Source organism: Neurospora tetrasperma (assembly GCF_000213175.1).
Source record: "Neurospora tetrasperma FGSC 2508 unplaced genomic scaffold NEUTE1scaffold_2, whole genome shotgun sequence".
NCBI classification, from domain to species: domain Eukaryota; kingdom Fungi; phylum Ascomycota; class Sordariomycetes; order Sordariales; family Sordariaceae; genus Neurospora; species Neurospora tetrasperma.
Window position 1 is genome coordinate 1738705 of NW_009799100.1, and position 16923 is coordinate 1755627.

The window sequence follows — 16923 nt, forward strand, 5'->3', positions numbered from 1 at the left end:
ATCAGTCACTTGCTCAGAGAACCAAAGGATAATTCGGAATGCCGACGCGGGTGATGCCTGGAAGGAGCGAGCCAAAAAAGGATGATAAGGATGTCGCCATCCATGAGCCGTCTCAACGCCTCGGTATCGGATATAAAAAGCCTTGTGCCGTTGACGGGACAATTCAGTTTGCCTGTTTCCCCAGACAATATTGGTATCACAACATCAGGCACAGAATTCCTTCAACGGACTATCTTACTGACCACTCGGAGTTAATTTGGATTCACTGTTTGTGATTTGGTGCGTTTGTTTGGGTGGTCTTTTTGAAGATGTCCATCTTCGGGTAAGTCTCCACCTCTTGTTTACTTGCCTACTGACAGCATTGGCGCATTGCTTACTGTAATCATTGACATGTTCCCACTATAGCCGCTCGACGTACTCCTCTGCTGGGTATGCTGCCTTTCGGCCCTCATATCCCTCGGTTCTTTACGACCGGGTGTTGAGATTTCACGGCAAAGAGGCCCCTTCCTTCCCATCACCATCGTCGTCTTCGCCGGCAGCTGGAACACTGCTGGACCTTGGCTGCGGACATGGCTTGGTGGCGCGCGCACTCGCTCCCTATTTCAGCCGTGTTATCGCCCTTGATCCTTCGGCCGGCATGATTGAACAGGCTCGCAAGCTGACCGGCGACAACTCCAAGATTACGTTCAAGCAAGGCGGAGCCGAGGACCTTTCATTCCTTGACGACAATGCCGTTGACTGTGTGGTTGCTGGTCAAGCGGCGCATTGGTTTGACTACTCCAAGGTCTGGCCAGCACTTGCACGGGTCGTGAAGCGCGGCGGAACCCTGGCTTTCTGGGGTTACAAGGATCACATCATCGTTGGGCGGCCGGAAACAACGCCCATCTTTGACAGGTTCATCTACGGCGAGACGGAGCCGGTGCCGGGCGTGGAAAGCATGATGCGCTTTTGGGAACAACCCGGCCGGAACATATTACGGGATTCACTGCGGGAGGTAGTCCCTCCCGAGTCGGAATGGGAACATGTGGTCCGCATTGCTTGGGATCCCAATCATGAGACGGGCGACATTAGCGATGCTCCGGAAGAGGCCACTTGGTTGCGTCGGAGGCTCAAGTTGGGCGAGTTGGCGAGCTATATTCGCACGTTCAGTGCCTTCAGTGGTTGGAGAAGCGCCCATCCCGAGATGAAGTGCAGGGCGGACGGAGGAGAGGGCGACATTGTTGACTTGATGTTTGACGAGGTTATTGCTGCGGTGCCGGAATGGAAAGCGGCGGGAGATCGATGGGCCGAAATCGAGGTTGATGCTGTTTGGGGAACCGCTTTGTTGATGGCGAAGAGACGATGAATTGGTAGTGTATGATTATTAGAATCACGGTAAATCCGTCAACGTGTGTGCTACCTCTTTTGATAGGATAGTATCAGAATCCAGGAGGAGACGATACTGTACTGTACAGTGGTGGCTGCCCGACTTTGAACTTGCTATCCGGGCAGTATCACCGGCCCCCTTGCTTAACCAAGGTGTCCTCTGTTGATGTCTCTCTCGATTGAGCTAGCGGGCATGCAGTGCTGCTGTACAGTCCAGTACTGTTAGCTTGGTAAAACGCATAGGAAAGTTGACACAAGGTCTCGAACTAACAAACAAATCAGTAAGTGTACTGGATTGTAGAGGTATCGCGAGTTGTCACCAGTGGTTGCCCTCCATTGGCTGCCACCGCGACCGGGATGCGGGCGCATAAGGTCGGGTACCTACTGCGTATTGGCACAGACCAGTCAGCGCAACTCCCTGTCCGCAGCTCATTTCGCGGCGGGAAGGGAAGCCCAAACAGGCGAGGGGGAACAGCCTGGAAAATCGATCGCCCACTCCTTTTGCATCTAGCCTTGGTTCGCTTCTTGACCGTTCTTCTGAATAGCATCATCTTTCGCATCGAATCCATCAGCCAGCGTTTTTGCACCGACTAGCCCTTGCATCCTCTTTTGCGCATTCAAACGACATTTCCCCCCTGAGACACAATGGTAAGTGGACCTGTCCCTGTTCGTCCGCCGCGGGCACTGGCACGCGCGCGCCCCTCTCCATCCCTCCATCCCAACCCCGACGCACGGAAACAGAAAGCATGCGAAAGCAAGAGCCAGGAACCCCGCGGTTGCCCATGACAACAAAGGCACAAGGTGCCACAACCTTGGAAGCCGCAGCGCTCTGCGTTGAATCGGAGCACTACCTGTAAAATGCGCCTGCGCCCGGCTTGAGCGTTGAGCTGCAAGGTCCTGCTTCGGCATCCATCCATCACAGACCAAAAACACCATTCATTTTGCCATCTTCCGATCGCATTGCTGCTCCCTTGCCGCTTGGGTTTCTGCGCCTTGTTCTCGCAACCATCGCCCTCGTCCTCTCGATTGCCGACTTTAGCACGATCGCAAGCCAGCGCTTTTGCTTACGCTCAACCTACCGCGATTCATTACATACCCGCATTCTTGAAAGGAGATCTCTTTGCGACAGCGCAACTCAGGAATCATGGCATCTAACCAGTTCGACGGTCAGGCTTCTACCAACTACAAGGAGGCGTTCTCCCTGTTCGACAAGCGCGGTAACGGCCGTGTTGCCCTCGACAGCTTGGGTGACCTGCTCCGCGCTTGCGGCCAAAACCCCACGCTCGCCGAGATCCGCGAGCTCGAGAAGAACGTTGGTGGTGACTGTGAGTAACACCCAAGCGCAAACAAATAATTCATCCGAGATTCGTTACTAACAGATGCCCTTTTCATTCAACAGTCGACTTCGAGACCTTCCAGCGCGTCCTCAACCGGCCAGGTGGCTTCCGTGATCCCGGCGAGCCCGAAGAGTACTGCCGCGGTTTCCAGGTGTTTGATAAGGACATGACGGGTTTCATCGGCGTTGGACAGCTCAAGTACATCTTGACAAACCTCGGCGAGAAGATGACGGACGAGGAGGTAGACGAGCTCCTCAAGGCCGTTGATACCAGTTCCGGCCAGGTGAACTATACCGGTATGTCATCCTCTGCACTTGCTGTTTGCTTGCCATTTGCGCGGAATCTAGGAGTCTCGACTAACGATATTTGTGTGACGCAAACAGAGCTCGTCCGGACCATCCTTGCCAACTAAAATATCGAGTAGAGGTGGTACGGAATGATGACGAGGGAAACTGGGTTTGGAGGCCAAACATCACGGGGCATAGTTGAAGAGGAATCGCGGGACAAATCCGTCCAAGGAGAAGGCGTCATATACCATCTATTACAGGGAAATCGCATGTGTTATAATCCAGGCAGGCGTCGGAGTCTTGATAAGATATGAATTTGGACATATCATTTACCGGGAACTGAAAGGCTTTCCGGACGTGTGTCTTAACCAACTGCGCTAGATTGGGTTCCACGCCTGATCTTTCTTCAGTCCCCTTCTCTCGCGTGACGGAGGTGTGTTTACAAGTACACGTTGTTTGCCCAGTGCTCAGCAGTACAATATTCGTCATGAAACCGTTTCCGCTCTACTCGAAAAAGGGCTCGACCCTGTCAGTTTGGTCTGGGTAAGGCAAGAGACATGAAGCATCACGAAGGATGAATATGAGAAAACGAGGCCATGGGGTTTGCACAGTCACTGGAAACAAGGCTAAACACGATCCCGTCTTCCTTCGAACTCGGGGTAAAAAGGGATGTGTGGATTCCGATGTCCCGTCTCCGGCTCCCCGTCTGGGTACGGCCAGGAAGCAGAACGTATTACTCATCTGTATCTTTGGAGATACCAATTGTGTTGGATGACCAGAGCGGGCAACCAGTACTCAAATACTGCATTATCTAAAGCATCTATGTAATGTTCCTGCAGTAGGCTGGTAACTTACAATGTCCGGTCACGGAAGCCGGACATCTTACGGGAAGTGGACATTTCCCCAGCGGCTTGCATCGGTCTTGTCAATTATGGAGCCCCTGTCCTCCGCTGACGCCCATCACTCGTGCCTTCTTTTCCCTCGGCTAGTGAAGAACTGAAGGAACTGTTTTAAATGACACCATTTCTATCCCGTATTTGCAAAGCTGTGCATTTTCTTGACCGATCACGCAATTTGGCGAGAAATTCTCTGATCAAAATGCTGACCAAAATTCTGACGGGGAACTACGTTGCTGCCTCTTATCTGTTCGATGGCCAAACCGATATCTACCAACAATCACGACGACCTCGACGACGGACGACACTCAAACATACAAGCCGCGGACGACATCCGTTTGCCCCCAACAACATCGAAATCGATGATGACCACTGAGAAAATTTCGAAATTCATGCAAACGACAGACAATCATAACGAAGACGGGTACTATCTGGATAGGTGGGACATGATCCAACAATGGCTTCGAATGGGTGATTCACGTTTGGATGTGGAGGTATCTTGGGAGTTGCTTGGATTTATCGCACTGGACATATAAGCACGACATCTCGCCACGTTATCGACCATTTTCTTTCTATCATCATCAGCACCTGGGAAGGGACAGGAGAAACTCGTTCAGCTATCGTCACCGACCCTGACTTCATCTCACGACTCACGCCTACGAAACGCCATGACAGGAATGTACGACAACCCACCCCAGCCCCCAAGGCTCCGAAACCATACCCCAGAGAGCGTTACCGCCGCCTTCGAAGCATGGGCCGACAAACACCGTGCTGCGCTAGATGCGATCGTAGCCAATGTCAACCTGAGTGACCCGCAGACTGTCACATTTGAGAACGTCATGCGCCCCCAACTCGAGTTTGAGAATCAAAAGTTCTCGCACAACTTGCGCTTTTACCAGCACGTTTCTGAGAACAGCGATTTGCGGGAGACCACTCGCAAAATGGCAAAATGGTACGATAACATCTGGACGGACATGAACATGCGCGAGGACGTCTTCCGTGCGAGAGAGGTCCTGTATCACAGATCTGGTCTCGCGGCAAGTAGGAAACAGAATCCCGCTCGGTACATAACCGAGGACATTGCAAAGAATGCAGGTTTTGAGGATGCTGAGAGTGCTATCGCTCTAGAGGAAGAGTGGAAAGAGGCCATCAGGTTAGGATTGGGTCTACCGTCCAAACCCCAGCGTGATCGCTTCAATCAAATTCAAAAGCGCGTGGAGACAATCAAGAGCGAGTTCAAGAACCACCACGCTTCTGATAAAGGCTGCAACTGGTTTATCCCTGCAGAGTTGGATGGCATGGACAACGATAATATTGACCAGTTGGCGAAGGGAACGGGCAAGAATGAAGGCAGACTCAAGGTCACCTTCGACCCCAGTCATTACGACATCTTTCTTAGAGACGTCAAGAACTCGGAGGCTCGAAAGCGCATGTGGACTGCCATGGAGAACAAAGTACGCTATACATGGTAGGTGGTTGCTGATGCTTACAAAAGCCTACTGACAATGTCCCGTTAGTGCCCAGAAAACGTCCCGCTCTTCAAAGAAGCCATGCTTCTCCGAGACGAGGCTGCTCGCCTATTAGGTTATCCAGATCATGCCACATTGAGGATTGAAAGCCGAATGGCGAAGACACCTAGGGCTGTCAACAACTTGTTGAATGACTTGCGAACCCGCCTTGCACCCCTCGCCACCAAAGAACTCAACCAACTACTGCAAGCCAAGAAGAAGGACTGCGAAACTCGAAACTTGCCGTTTGATGGCAGTTTTTATTACTGGGATTGGGCTTTCTACGCCTCCAAAATCTCCAAGCAAGAACATGACCTTGACAACAAGAAGGTTGCCGAATACTTCCCGATCGATTCCGCAATCACAGGCATGCTCCGCCTTTTTGGGGGGCTCTTTGGCATCGTTTTCGTTAGGTTGGCTGCAGAGGATCTTGAGCGTATCTCCCCTACTGGCGTTTCCGAAGATGTCATGTATCACAGGGACACTATCATGTTGAGTGTCTGGAACGACGAGTCCGAGGGTAATGACTTTCTGGGATACCTTTACATCGACGCCCATCCACGCGAGGGCAAATACCGACACGTAGCAAATTTCCCCCTGGAACTTGGGCACCAGAGAACGGACGGTACGAGGTTTTACCCATCCACGGCTATTGTTTGCAACTTCCCTGCGCCAACCAAGGACAAACCGTCACTCCTTGACCACGAACATGTTGTTGACCTATTTCATGAATTGGGACATGGGATCCACTCTCTGGTTTCACGCACTCGCTTCTCTCGTCATCACGGGACAGCAGGCAAGCGAGACTTTGTCGAAGCCCCTAGCCAGATGCTTGAAAATTGGACATGGAGGGCCGAGTATATCAAACGTATCAGCAAACATTATCTAACAGGCGAGCAGATGTCTGACGACATGGCCGAGCGGATTGCGGCAAGCAGACATTTCCTTCAGGCGTTGAGGAACTTGCGGCAGTTATCATCCGCCATTTTTGACATGGAGGTTCATTCGCCCAAATCACGCGCTGCCCTTGAAAACATGGACTTTACCAAGCGATACAACGAATTGAGGAACGAACTAACAGGAATGAAGGGACCCGAAGCTATTGGTGAACCGATGTAAGCTCTATTGTTGTTAATCTCGTTACTTCCTTCGTATCTTGAAACGTATCTGACAATTCAAATGGTAGGACGCATGGGCATGGCAATCTCCAGCATCTGTTTTATGAATACGATGCCGGATTATACAGTTACCATCGGTCTAACACCTACTCCTACGACATGTTTTACTACGCCTTTGCTAAAGATCCGATGGATAAATCTCAAGGTCACCGATTCAGACACACGGTTCTCGAAAAGGGCGCGTCGCAAGACGAAATGCTCATACTTGAGCAGTTCCTGGGTCGCAAACCAACCCCCGATGCGTTTGGCATGGAGCTGGGGCTGGTTGAACCTATGGAAGAACCGTTGTTGAAGGGAAGTTCCTTCGCTGGACGAGACCCCGCCATCGAGGAGGGCACCTCGAGTGAGGAGGATTCTGCCATCAAGGATCGTCCTTCCTGAAGGAAGTCCTTCTGCTGGGGCAGATTCCATTGCCGATGGAGGGTCATCTGTTGAGTGCGGTCGAGTTATCTAGGGCGACCCATCTGCTGAAGGCGGTCCAGTTGTTGAGACCACGTCACCGAGAGAGAGGATCTGCCACAAAATGAAGCATATTGCAGCACACTTCAAGAGGAACAGGAATTGATGAGAGCATCATAAGAACTACCGCCGCGTTGCTACAACGGTTTCTGTTCTGTCAAGTTCGCTAACATATTGTGCTACCACATAGAACAGAAGAAGGAAATCAATTTCAAGGAGGTTATCTAGTTGGCTCAACTCTTCCCAATTCGACATGTGCATTCTTCCCTTCCATCACCATCCCCATTCATTTCTTTGCCGAGTTATTTTATTATCCTGCGTGTTGGGACATCTGAAGGAATGACTACCCGGTCCAGGCCTTTCTCCCGGCGGTGAGTTAGTCAGGTCCTCTCCATTCCCTATTATCCAAGAGAGCAGGCTCAACATCAACATCCAGACTTTTCTGACAATATGATTCTTCGTGTCGACCCCATACACCTTATTAACCTTTCAACTTTGGTTCCCAAGCTCATCGACACTCACAGCAGACTGGACAGATTTAGGCTAGGCAAGGCGACCCCAGATATGCACGGCCGATGATCGGAACCAAGCGCCCGCACGAGTGTCCACCTCCCAGGGTCCTGGCATGGCACCCTCCCCTGGACGGCGAAGGTACTTGAAAGGTACTTCGTCGGATCATCCATGTTCGTTAGATTCGGCCATGCGGCGACGGCGACGACGTCCTATCTCATTTCATCGATTTTTCAACCAAGATCATCAGGTCCGAGAGACCCCAGAATGCTCTTGGCAATTGGAGTAACCTCGGGATCCGGTTACATAGTTCAGAGTTTTGAGGCACCATCATTGGTCAGGCTCTATGGGCGAGCCTACTGTGTAGCTGTGCATATCACCGAGGGTGTCCCGTGATAGTCCGTACTCCGTGGCTCCCATCGAGCGGCGGCGGCGCAACACCACGTTACTAGTGCAAACGTTAACATTTGGTTCTTCTTCCCAAATTTCTTTCTCCCCCCGGGTGCTTACTACTCCGCCCGTTGATCATCATGTCCGTATACTAAACTTTCCTTGCGACTGATAAGCACCATCGAGAAAGCGTGAGATGTGAGACGTGAAATGAGTTTGTTTGAGGCTCCTAGGCAAAGAGGCTAGCAAAACACACTAACGTGCGCTGGCTAAGCTCGGTCCGACTTGTACCATCCCGGGCAGATGATAAGGTAGGGTAAAGGGGAATTCCCCGGCCACTTGGCCATAGGCTAGCTAGGCTGCGGCTGTGACAGCTACATGTAACGACGCCAACATCACACCAACGGTTCTCGGAAGTTGGCGGTCGGAAATGGGATGGATGGTCAGTCGATCGAAATCGAAAGTGCGTATATTTCGATTGCCGCCGTTTCGGCATTTTGTGGGCGATGCTGACATGATGCTGAGCACCTGAAGCGTTGTACCTACCTCTACGTAGCTTAACCTGTTTGGTGACCGTGGTGTGAACGACCAGCCAAGTCCTCGCTCGTCGCCGTCCACCGGAACGACTTCGTCTTGGCAACGATGACCTCGGATTTCGACCGTCTGTCCTCAACCTCACTGCCGTCGGTCAACCCGTTATCCTCCGGCTGGATTCCCCACGGCCGTCTGTTGTTCCCACATTTCCCGAAACGACGGGATGTGAGATGGATGTGCTGATGGCAAGGAACAGACCGCGCATCGTCAATGTCACTTTGAAGATGGAAGAAACCGGAGGGGCAGCGGTACCATTGTCTGACGCCAAGTCCCCGAACTAGACTACAGGGTTGTCGGTGTCAATTGTTTACTTCAACCCTTCCTCCCCCTTTTGCCTGCATTATCGTTCGGCACCATGAGTCGGCACCATTAGTCGGCACCAGTTGAAGCACTAACCGACAACCGTTCTACGTGTACTCACTCACCCGCCCTTTGCAATCTCCGAATCTCGTTGATCAGAACCCATTTTCCACACCAACCCTGAAACTCCAAACCCCAAGTTCTCCAATCTTCCCCAAATTCCCAGGGTTCGCTCCTCCCCAACCCCCTCCCCAACTGCTCCAACTTGCTCGTTCCGCTGTGCCGTCTAACCCTCGTCAACTCCCACCCATCCGCGCGTTTTAACCTTAAGAGCCAATCACGCCCTGTTCATCAAATCTGACGCGGCTAGCGGATTTTAGCTTTAACTTTATCCCCACCGCACTCAATTCATCGGTACATGTGTTGGTTTGGAACTAACCCTAACCCCCGGCCTTTCATTTAGTATCTACGAGTATGCCGGCCGGGCGTCGTCGTTGACGTCCGCTGCGCTGCCTGCACTGCGTGCGGCATTTTCCAACCCTTTCGCTGGTGTCAGTCGATGATTACCTGGCATCTGCAACTTTTGGTACTAGCCTGATATGTAGTCATGCTCGGGTGAAGTATGCTAAGGTAAGGCCATGTTCATGCACTCGCGTCTGTTTTGGTCAAAGCAAAAAAAAGCGTGAGCATTTTATCTTCCCACAATGCCCGGTATTCTCCCCTCTCCCTCGGTCTCGGTTTGCATGCCTACCTACCTTGGATGATATAGCAAGGCATGACATACACTGATCGAACCAAATCACACATAATCAGGATATGCCATATGTACATACTTCCTTGTTACCTTATCAATAACATACAGCGGCATACATACAACCATGGAGTATGTGCGTGCTACTTTTACTGTCTTGCTAGTTTTAACTGTCTTTACGAAACGTTCGGAAGATCTCGATATGTACCTATCCCATCCGCACTTCCCGTGGAAAAAAAAAAAAACCGGCTTACCTAAACTGGCTGTAAGCCCCCAAGTACCCCAGTTCCCAGACACGACGGCGCAGGCGACGCAGATCAATCATCATATGAACCGCTAAAAACAAGTCGCACACGACTGGATAAAAAAGCAGAAGTGCCAAGTTCAACTTCAAGTTTCATGTACTACACTACACGTACAGATCTTTGCCGCGTTTACCTCCCTTCGGATTTCATCCCGTCTTTTGTCGGTCCTGTTCCCTTGGCCGTCTTGTCCCGCTATTAGGCGACGGTATCCCGTGATTGATCCCCCCCGATATTCCGCTCCTAGACCCGTGTGAACAAATCGATCATCACGACTGGTTGGGCATTATGTAAATTTTTCGCTTTGGGGAAAGCATATCCGTAGGGATTTTGGAAAACGTCACCCGAAAGCGCCTTTCCCCGGATTTACAAAATCGACTATACTACTCTAGGATTCAGATCTGTCTGGAACATCGCCATGGTAACTTGTAGTGTAGTAACAATGACACAAGTTTTGCGTGTTGAGAGGAGACGTGGCCGCGCGAAGGCTTGTCAAGGAGTCGAGATTGATCTTAGTACTCACTTGGCTGACGGGCTGGCTGGCGGGCTAAACTCTGACTGCTGGGGTGAGGTCTGGCGGAGGGTTTCGAAGCCCCCGGATTGTTGAGAAAAGCTCCACCCAACACGAGAATCCTTCAAAAACTCGAGATATCGGGTGCGCGTGGCCAAGAAAAAAAAAAGCAGGAAGGCTGGGAGTCAGAATGGAAAATATGGCACAACAACAGGATGATTTCAAAACCATGGGTTTTCTCTTGTTTTTTGGCAAGGTATGTTCAGCGAACATTATACCTAGAGTTCTTTAGAGTATAGGTAGCATCTATCGATATTCATGTGCCCATCGTCTCTATTGGTCACCCGCACTAGACAATGATTTGTAAACATATTCCGGTCATTAGGTACCTAGGTTACCTGTCCCGTCCGTCCCAATTCCGTTCAGTCCAGTCCCCCAGTGCGTTGGATCGTACGTCCATCCATCATCCATCCCATCCTATCTTCGCGTCGTTCGTATAGTTGCCATGTCCCATGACTTTCCCATATAATACATGCATGCATAAAACGTTAAAAAAAAACAGGTGGTGCACGCATCCAAACCACCAAAACAAAAACCTGGAAAAGCACTACCAATGCAGCAGCGCACCGCGACCACACCGCGGTCTCAACTCCGCGCTGGTTTGCTTTGTGCCAAATCCTGAAACTCCGAAAATAGAAATACTCAAAACATTTCCCCAGGCCGACAAGTCTGAGGGGGTATACAAAAAAGGACAATCGCGGGTGAAGACAGACGTCAATCACTGCGCAACTTTGATTAAATCATCCAAAAAAAAAAAAACAGGATCATGAGCGTGCGTTGGGCCGGATTAAGCCAAGGGAGCACAGCTATAAGGCTTCGAAACCTTGCCATGGTCGTAACGGTCCATCTAAGAAGCAAGTTAGCATTTGTGTGCAAGGAGTAAACAGAAAAGCGGGCCAAACTTACAATGTCCTGAATAGCGGCGTAGGTACCAATACCAAGAATGCCCATGCCGATGACGAAGCAGACCACATTGAGGGCATCCAAGAAGTACTTCTTGCTCTGGCTCTTGGCATCGTTCCTGGTGATCTTGAAATACATCAAGGCAGGGAAATAGAAGCTGAAACCGGAAATGAAGAGAGCCGAGCAGATGGCCAACAGATCGGAGAAGAAAGGGATGGCCTCAGCAATGACCCAGGCAATGAGGGTAATGCCAAAATCAAAACCAAGCCAGACCATCCAACCCGCCGGGGTGTTGACATAGCGAATGACGTTGTTGGGCCAGATACGCTCAATCAGATACCTGCTGACGACAACAGTGTTGATACTGCCAGAGATGAAGATGACGGGGAGGGCAATGCCGAAAGCAACCTTGGCGAGAAGAGGGCCAGCAGAGAGCAAGGCAGGAGACTGGACCTCGGGGCCGACGAAAGCGTAAACGACGCCACCAGTAACGGTGTAGATGAAGATTTCAATCAAGCCGAGAGCAACGATGGACTTCTTGTAGTCGGAGGGGGTGTGCATCTCATCCATAAAGCTGAACTGGCACATGGCGAAGCTGTAGGCGAAAACAATGTTGCTGACAGCAATGAAGCCCTCAGCAAGGCTGAGGTCCTCCTTGGGCCAGCAAGACCAGGGAACAGCAGCGAGGCCACCCTCCTGGTGGCTCGAGCGAATGCCAGTAGCAATCATGGTGATGAGGATGGCGGCGCAGATGGAGACGAAATCGATGTATCCAAGGATGGCAACCTCGGCGAAACTGGGAGGAATGGCAAGGAGGAAGAGAATGATGGCGGAGACAATGCCGAAGACGAGAGAGCAGGTACCGTTGCCGTTATCCGTGATGGTGCCCCACATGATGGTGCCGGTGAGGACGTGGGAGCCGACGATGAAGATCAGCTGCAGAACAAACATGAAGCTGATGATTTCATATCCCCATCTTCCAAACATGACACGACCAACGTCGGCATAGTGGGCGATTTCAGGGTGCTTGAGCTTGGTTTGTCCGATAACGTGAGCCGTGTAGATGCAGATGAGTCCCATGCCGACAGAGAGAATAACACCAGGCACCATACCAAGGGTAGCGAAGGCGCCGGGTAGCGAGAGAGAGCCGAGGGCAATAGCCTCGACGATGAGGACGACCGTCAGACGTTTCCAGCCGAGACGGTGGAACTTGGCATGGCCCTCCTGGGCCTCAGGCTCCTTGTCCATGATGCCGCCGCCCAAGCCGCGGACCTCGCCAACATGCTCATCGTTCGACTCTGGGTACGGCATGATGGCGTTTGGGTCATTCTTTTTTGTCTCGTATTGTGAGTCCATGTTGGGTGGTAAGGAGGCCTTGTTGAAGGCCTTTGTCGACAGTGGCTTGATTTTCGCTTCTCAAGCTGTTTGGATGGCTAAAGAGGGAGGGAAAGAGAAAATGCTGTCTGGGAACCCAGGCAGAATAAATATGGATGGGGGTGCGGACAACAAGCGAAAAGACCAACAGACGATCCAAGGTCTGAGAGACAGGATGAACTGCGGGGGACCGGGGCAGATTAAGTACTGAAGAAGAGGGATGGAGAAGGTGGGTGACGGATGAGACAGGTACTTGCGAGGTACGTGAGAGGGAAGAGCGACATATAAGCACGCCGCGTTGGGATGCGCTTGGGGCGAGGCGGATCTCGTGCAGACGACGCACTAGCAGTTGCAACCTGGAAGTCGACGAGTCAGGGACAATCCGATGGAGCCTCTCCATTTGGCCTACTAATTGGAATGCGTACACGTAGTGTACACTACACAATCTGGTCGCCGCCGCACTCCGGAATTGCCGAAAAGGATCATCCTCGAATACCTTTCTCCAAACGACCAGCGATCTCGGCGAATGAAAAGACAGCAAAAACCAGGTACACCTTGCACTTGCTGTCTTGCCTTGCCCTTGCCCTGAAGCTGTCCACTTCCTCGCTGCTCTTGCCAGAACTGCTCCTGCTGCTCTGAGACTGCACTGGCAGACTGGTGATTGCTTCTCTTTTCTGACCGTTGCCGGACGCTTCTGCTACCTCATTATCTAGCGGATGATTCGAACTGGCAGCCAGCATTGCTCTGCCAGCTTCACGGACATACATCATATGTACAGACTGCAGTGCGTTGGAAAACTACCTCTAAGCTTGATAAAGCATGCCCTTCGGACCTCACCATAGCACAGACAACAAGGCCAAACCAACTCAAGCCCTGACTTGCGACCGATACATAATGCGTACGATATGCGTACAATAGCTGACCACGTGCTGACCTCTGCAGGCCGGTGGTTCTAGACAGGGCTTGTGATGATGCTGGTGGTGAAGTTGTGTTCTGGTCGCCTGGGCAAAGGCGAACCCAGGATACCAGATCCAGCTGCTCGGTCACTCGAAGAGGCAGGTGGGCGCGTGGGATGCTCGAAGAAGCTGGCCGGCTTGAGGCTTCCCGGACAATAACCATTCTATTAGTCATGACGGTGGACCTCTTGGGGAAGTCTGACAGGGAGGTGGTGAGAAATCGAATGGGAGGTGAGAGCAAGCGGAACCAGCACCCACTCGTCAGCAGTGGATGCAACAGTCGAAACCCGCGATGGTGGCAAAGACAGCAAAGCCCGACCGGGATTTCAACTGGAGACCCGGAGAGAAGCCCACTTGGTGCGCGAGGTGGATGAAGCGAGTGGGACGTGAAAGCCCAACAGACAACCTTAAAGTAGCGCCGGCATTGCTCCAGCTCCACGACTTTTTTTTTTCTCCCATGTCCGCGCTACATATCCCGAGAAGGCGATTGGAGAATGGCTGTTTTGCCTGTTGCGCGTGGACCATGTCCGGCCGATGTACCTTCTGAGTACACCATTTTCACCACCCGAGAACCATCGCATTGCGTGGTGGCAGGGAGGGCGACGAGGGTCCGCGGCGGAGCGGTGGACTCTTTTCTCGGAGGGGCAGATAGCGCTGCAGGGACCATTAGTAAAAGCTGCACATAATTCCATGCCGTCAGCTACTTTGTTATCGTTGCAAGTGGAAGCTCCCGTCCAACACGATCTTTGATGGTGCGGGCTTTCCCTGGCTGTGCCTGGCGGCGTTTCTCTGAGCAATGAACACAGTTAGGTTTGGTTTTAGAATTGTTCCAAATGTTCGACGAGTGGGTGTCTGCACGAGATTTTAGGGTTTGGGGCACGCTAGAGGAGCTTTATGACGACATGAATTGTGGGGACTGTGTCGGGGTCAAGGGCCAGCCAGCTGTCTTTCACCACCAAACCTCGACGACGTTCTGACTGGTGTGTCCTGTGAGTGGTTGACCTAGATGTTGAATTTTGGGAACACTGTGCTCGCCTTCAAGAGACTGGAATGAATGACGGAGTATGAAGTACTCTGTACATGTACACCATTGATATGTTCTTCTGATGAAACTGGATTGCCTTCGCTAATGACCCGAGCCAGTGTGCAGATCTGGGGCAAGCAACACACGCCCGAGTCCCAGAGCGTCGCCGGCGGTGCATCTCGTTCCTGGGATCAGACGCAGCACAGCTTCATCCTTGTCCAATTCACCAATCTTCAAGATTGGGTCGTTCTCGAAGACGACAAAACCTTGAGGCACCGTAATATCAACATGTAGCGACCCGTCTGCGGCCTGTCGTTCCAGGCTTAGTGGGACCATATAGAATGCAATACAAAAGATGGTACTGTCCGTTGGATGACGACGGGAGGCGATGAGGCATGCAACTTGATTTCGGGAACTTTGGATGTGTTGCACTTGGGGATAGTATCATGATGCACACGTGCCTAGATGAGAGGACGTTATCCGTCATTCGTGCCCAGGAATGCGGCTGATTCCAGATCGTGGGGGATAGCGGTTTGTCTACCAGATTGGCTACCGTGCAACCCAGCTACTGTACGTGCGTACTTCTAGAATGCGACACGCGTTTGAATGGTGCATCTGGGCTGACGCATCAAGGATTCCATTTCAGGAAGCCAAGCTACTACTGCACGAACCAACAAATCCTCCGATATCTTTATGTTCCAGAGGTCTGTAGTTGCGTCCAGTCTTCCCTTTCTTGATGACTCCTTCTGCTTTTCCGGTTCTAGATCCATACAGGTCGACCCAAGTGATGCCTGTTCCATGGTGTCGTGGATCTGGGGTACTGGGGCTAGAGAATGGACGTCTGTCACGTGTGCATTCTCTCCAAGGTCCAAGTTGAACCCCAGACCATCCAATACATCAGTTGAGACCGGTACCTAGCATAGACATTACACCATCGCAAAGCTAGGGAACCATCTGTTGGAGAGATTCGAGGGGCACGAACAAAGTTTGTGGGGGGAACTAGGTTGGACGAACCGGTCAATGCGTTATTCCAATAGCACCGTCGGCACAATAGCCTCTGCGAGTTCGGCATCCACCGCGGCTTGTACCTGCAAGATAACCCGACAATGAACAAACTAACTATCTGGATCTCACAGACGACTGCAATAGTATGGCCTAGACTAATGTAGAAACGTTTGGCCATCAACGCACTTGGATGCTCAGCAGTCCTGGAAACCACTAAGATAACGGCTGCCGTGCCAAGAGAGTCATGGATCGGATCTTTGTAAGCAAGGGCCCGCTCCGCTCCGCTCGCTAGTCCGCCGAACGATAATCTCATGTGGGGAGAATCGGACGAAAGAAGCCCGCCACGACCCCGAGCCGGGCTATAGACAGACTACCCCCCTTCCCTATATCTAAACTACTTAACCGCTTAGGGCAAGGCTTCTCAGCTTTTCTCCGCCGTACAAGAAAAAGGTTTTGCAACAGCAGGCCAAAGAAGTGCAGAATCCTCAATCTTTGGGTAGGAAGATGCATGCCAAAACACTGCACCGAGACTATAATCTACATTGAAGTTTTCGCTCAATTGAAGTTTGAGTCTGACTAAACTCATCTTCCTTCTTCCATTTTTTTTTTTTTTTCGACGGAGTGCATTTGGTGAAAGTGCATTGCCCTGACAGGAATGAAAAGAAGAGGTGACCAACTATTTCTTGGAGGAATTTGCGAAAATGACTGATCATGAGCTAACAGACTTTTACCTTATTTTCGCGGTGGGATGTTAGCCATTGAAAAGATTAGTCAAATTCCTCAGAACCATGCCCTAAGCGGTTAAGTAGTCTAGATATAGGGGATGGGGGTAGTCTGTCTATAGCCCGCCTCCACGACCCCCACTGCTTTGCTAGCTTTGACCGGTACCGGAGATGGTGGATCTTTTCTCAAGTTTGCAAGCGAAGCCGAGCGGGTGGACGAGAGGTACACACTACACTACACACACTAGTGGACTTGGCTGGGTTGTTCTCAATGGCTTCTTTCCGGCTTCTTTTGCTGTGCCTTTGTGGCCCGTTCTGAAATGGTCTGGACTTTGAGTCTTGATGGGTGTTGATAAGACCAGCCGAATCTCGACCTACGATGTTAGTGATGTGTATGTGATTATATGGATCGCTGGCTCCTGTTGTTACACGATCGCAAACTATGGTCATCGGCTTTGGTTTTGGTTTTGGGGGGGGGGGGGGGGGGGGGG

General features: G+C 51.5%; 7 protein-coding genes across 7 annotated transcripts; 4 read left to right on the forward strand and 3 right to left on the reverse strand.

Annotated features, from left to right (window-relative positions):
* Positions 1 to 308: 308 nt before the first annotated feature.
* Positions 309 to 1447, forward strand: NEUTE1DRAFT_128461 (uncharacterized protein; the record flags this gene model as incomplete). Its single annotated transcript, XM_009850948.1, has 2 exons — positions 309 to 322; positions 406 to 1447. The coding sequence occupies 2 exons, from the start codon at positions 309 to 311 to the stop codon at positions 1343 to 1345; spliced, it is 954 nt and encodes a 317-aa protein (XP_009849250.1).
* Positions 1448 to 1872: 425 nt separating this feature from the next.
* NEUTE1DRAFT_59862 (uncharacterized protein) lies at positions 1873 to 3398 on the forward strand (the record flags this gene model as incomplete). The annotated part of the gene is made up of 4 exons (XM_009850949.1): positions 1873 to 2013; positions 2537 to 2690; positions 2765 to 2998; positions 3086 to 3398. The coding sequence occupies 4 exons, from the start codon at positions 2011 to 2013 to the stop codon at positions 3112 to 3114; spliced, it is 420 nt and encodes a 139-aa protein (XP_009849251.1).
* Positions 3399 to 4553: 1155 nt separating this feature from the next.
* Positions 4554 to 6952, forward strand: NEUTE1DRAFT_99154 (uncharacterized protein; the record flags this gene model as incomplete). Its single annotated transcript, XM_009850950.1, has 3 exons — positions 4554 to 5339; positions 5403 to 6508; positions 6640 to 6952. 3 exons carry the CDS (start codon positions 4554 to 4556, stop codon positions 6950 to 6952), a joined length of 2205 nt encoding a protein of 734 aa, XP_009849252.1.
* Positions 6953 to 7682: 730 nt separating this feature from the next.
* Positions 7683 to 8120, reverse strand: NEUTE1DRAFT_116331 (uncharacterized protein; the record flags this gene model as incomplete). The annotated part of the gene is made up of 2 exons (XM_009850951.1): positions 7683 to 7988; positions 8051 to 8120. The coding sequence occupies 2 exons, from the start codon at positions 8110 to 8112 to the stop codon at positions 7871 to 7873; spliced, it is 180 nt and encodes a 59-aa protein (XP_009849253.1).
* Positions 8121 to 10606: 2486 nt separating this feature from the next.
* On the forward strand, positions 10607 to 11196 carry NEUTE1DRAFT_116332 (uncharacterized protein; the record flags this gene model as incomplete). Its single annotated transcript, XM_009850952.1, has 1 exon — positions 10607 to 11196. A coding segment is annotated over one exon (294 nt), but the record flags the coding sequence as incomplete, so codon positions are not given.
* A 6-nt stretch (positions 11197 to 11202) lies between these two features.
* Positions 11203 to 12794, reverse strand: NEUTE1DRAFT_78546 (N amino acid transport system protein; the record flags this gene model as incomplete). The annotated part of the gene is made up of 2 exons (XM_009850953.1): positions 11203 to 11295; positions 11355 to 12794. The coding sequence occupies 2 exons, from the start codon at positions 12705 to 12707 to the stop codon at positions 11236 to 11238; spliced, it is 1413 nt and encodes a 470-aa protein (XP_009849255.1).
* Positions 12795 to 14163: 1369 nt separating this feature from the next.
* On the reverse strand, positions 14164 to 15041 carry NEUTE1DRAFT_78549 (uncharacterized protein; the record flags this gene model as incomplete). Its single annotated transcript, XM_009850954.1, has 3 exons — positions 14164 to 14335; positions 14386 to 14468; positions 14852 to 15041. 3 exons carry the CDS (start codon positions 15039 to 15041, stop codon positions 14240 to 14242), a joined length of 369 nt encoding a protein of 122 aa, XP_009849256.1.
* Positions 15042 to 16923: the final 1882 nt, after the last annotated feature.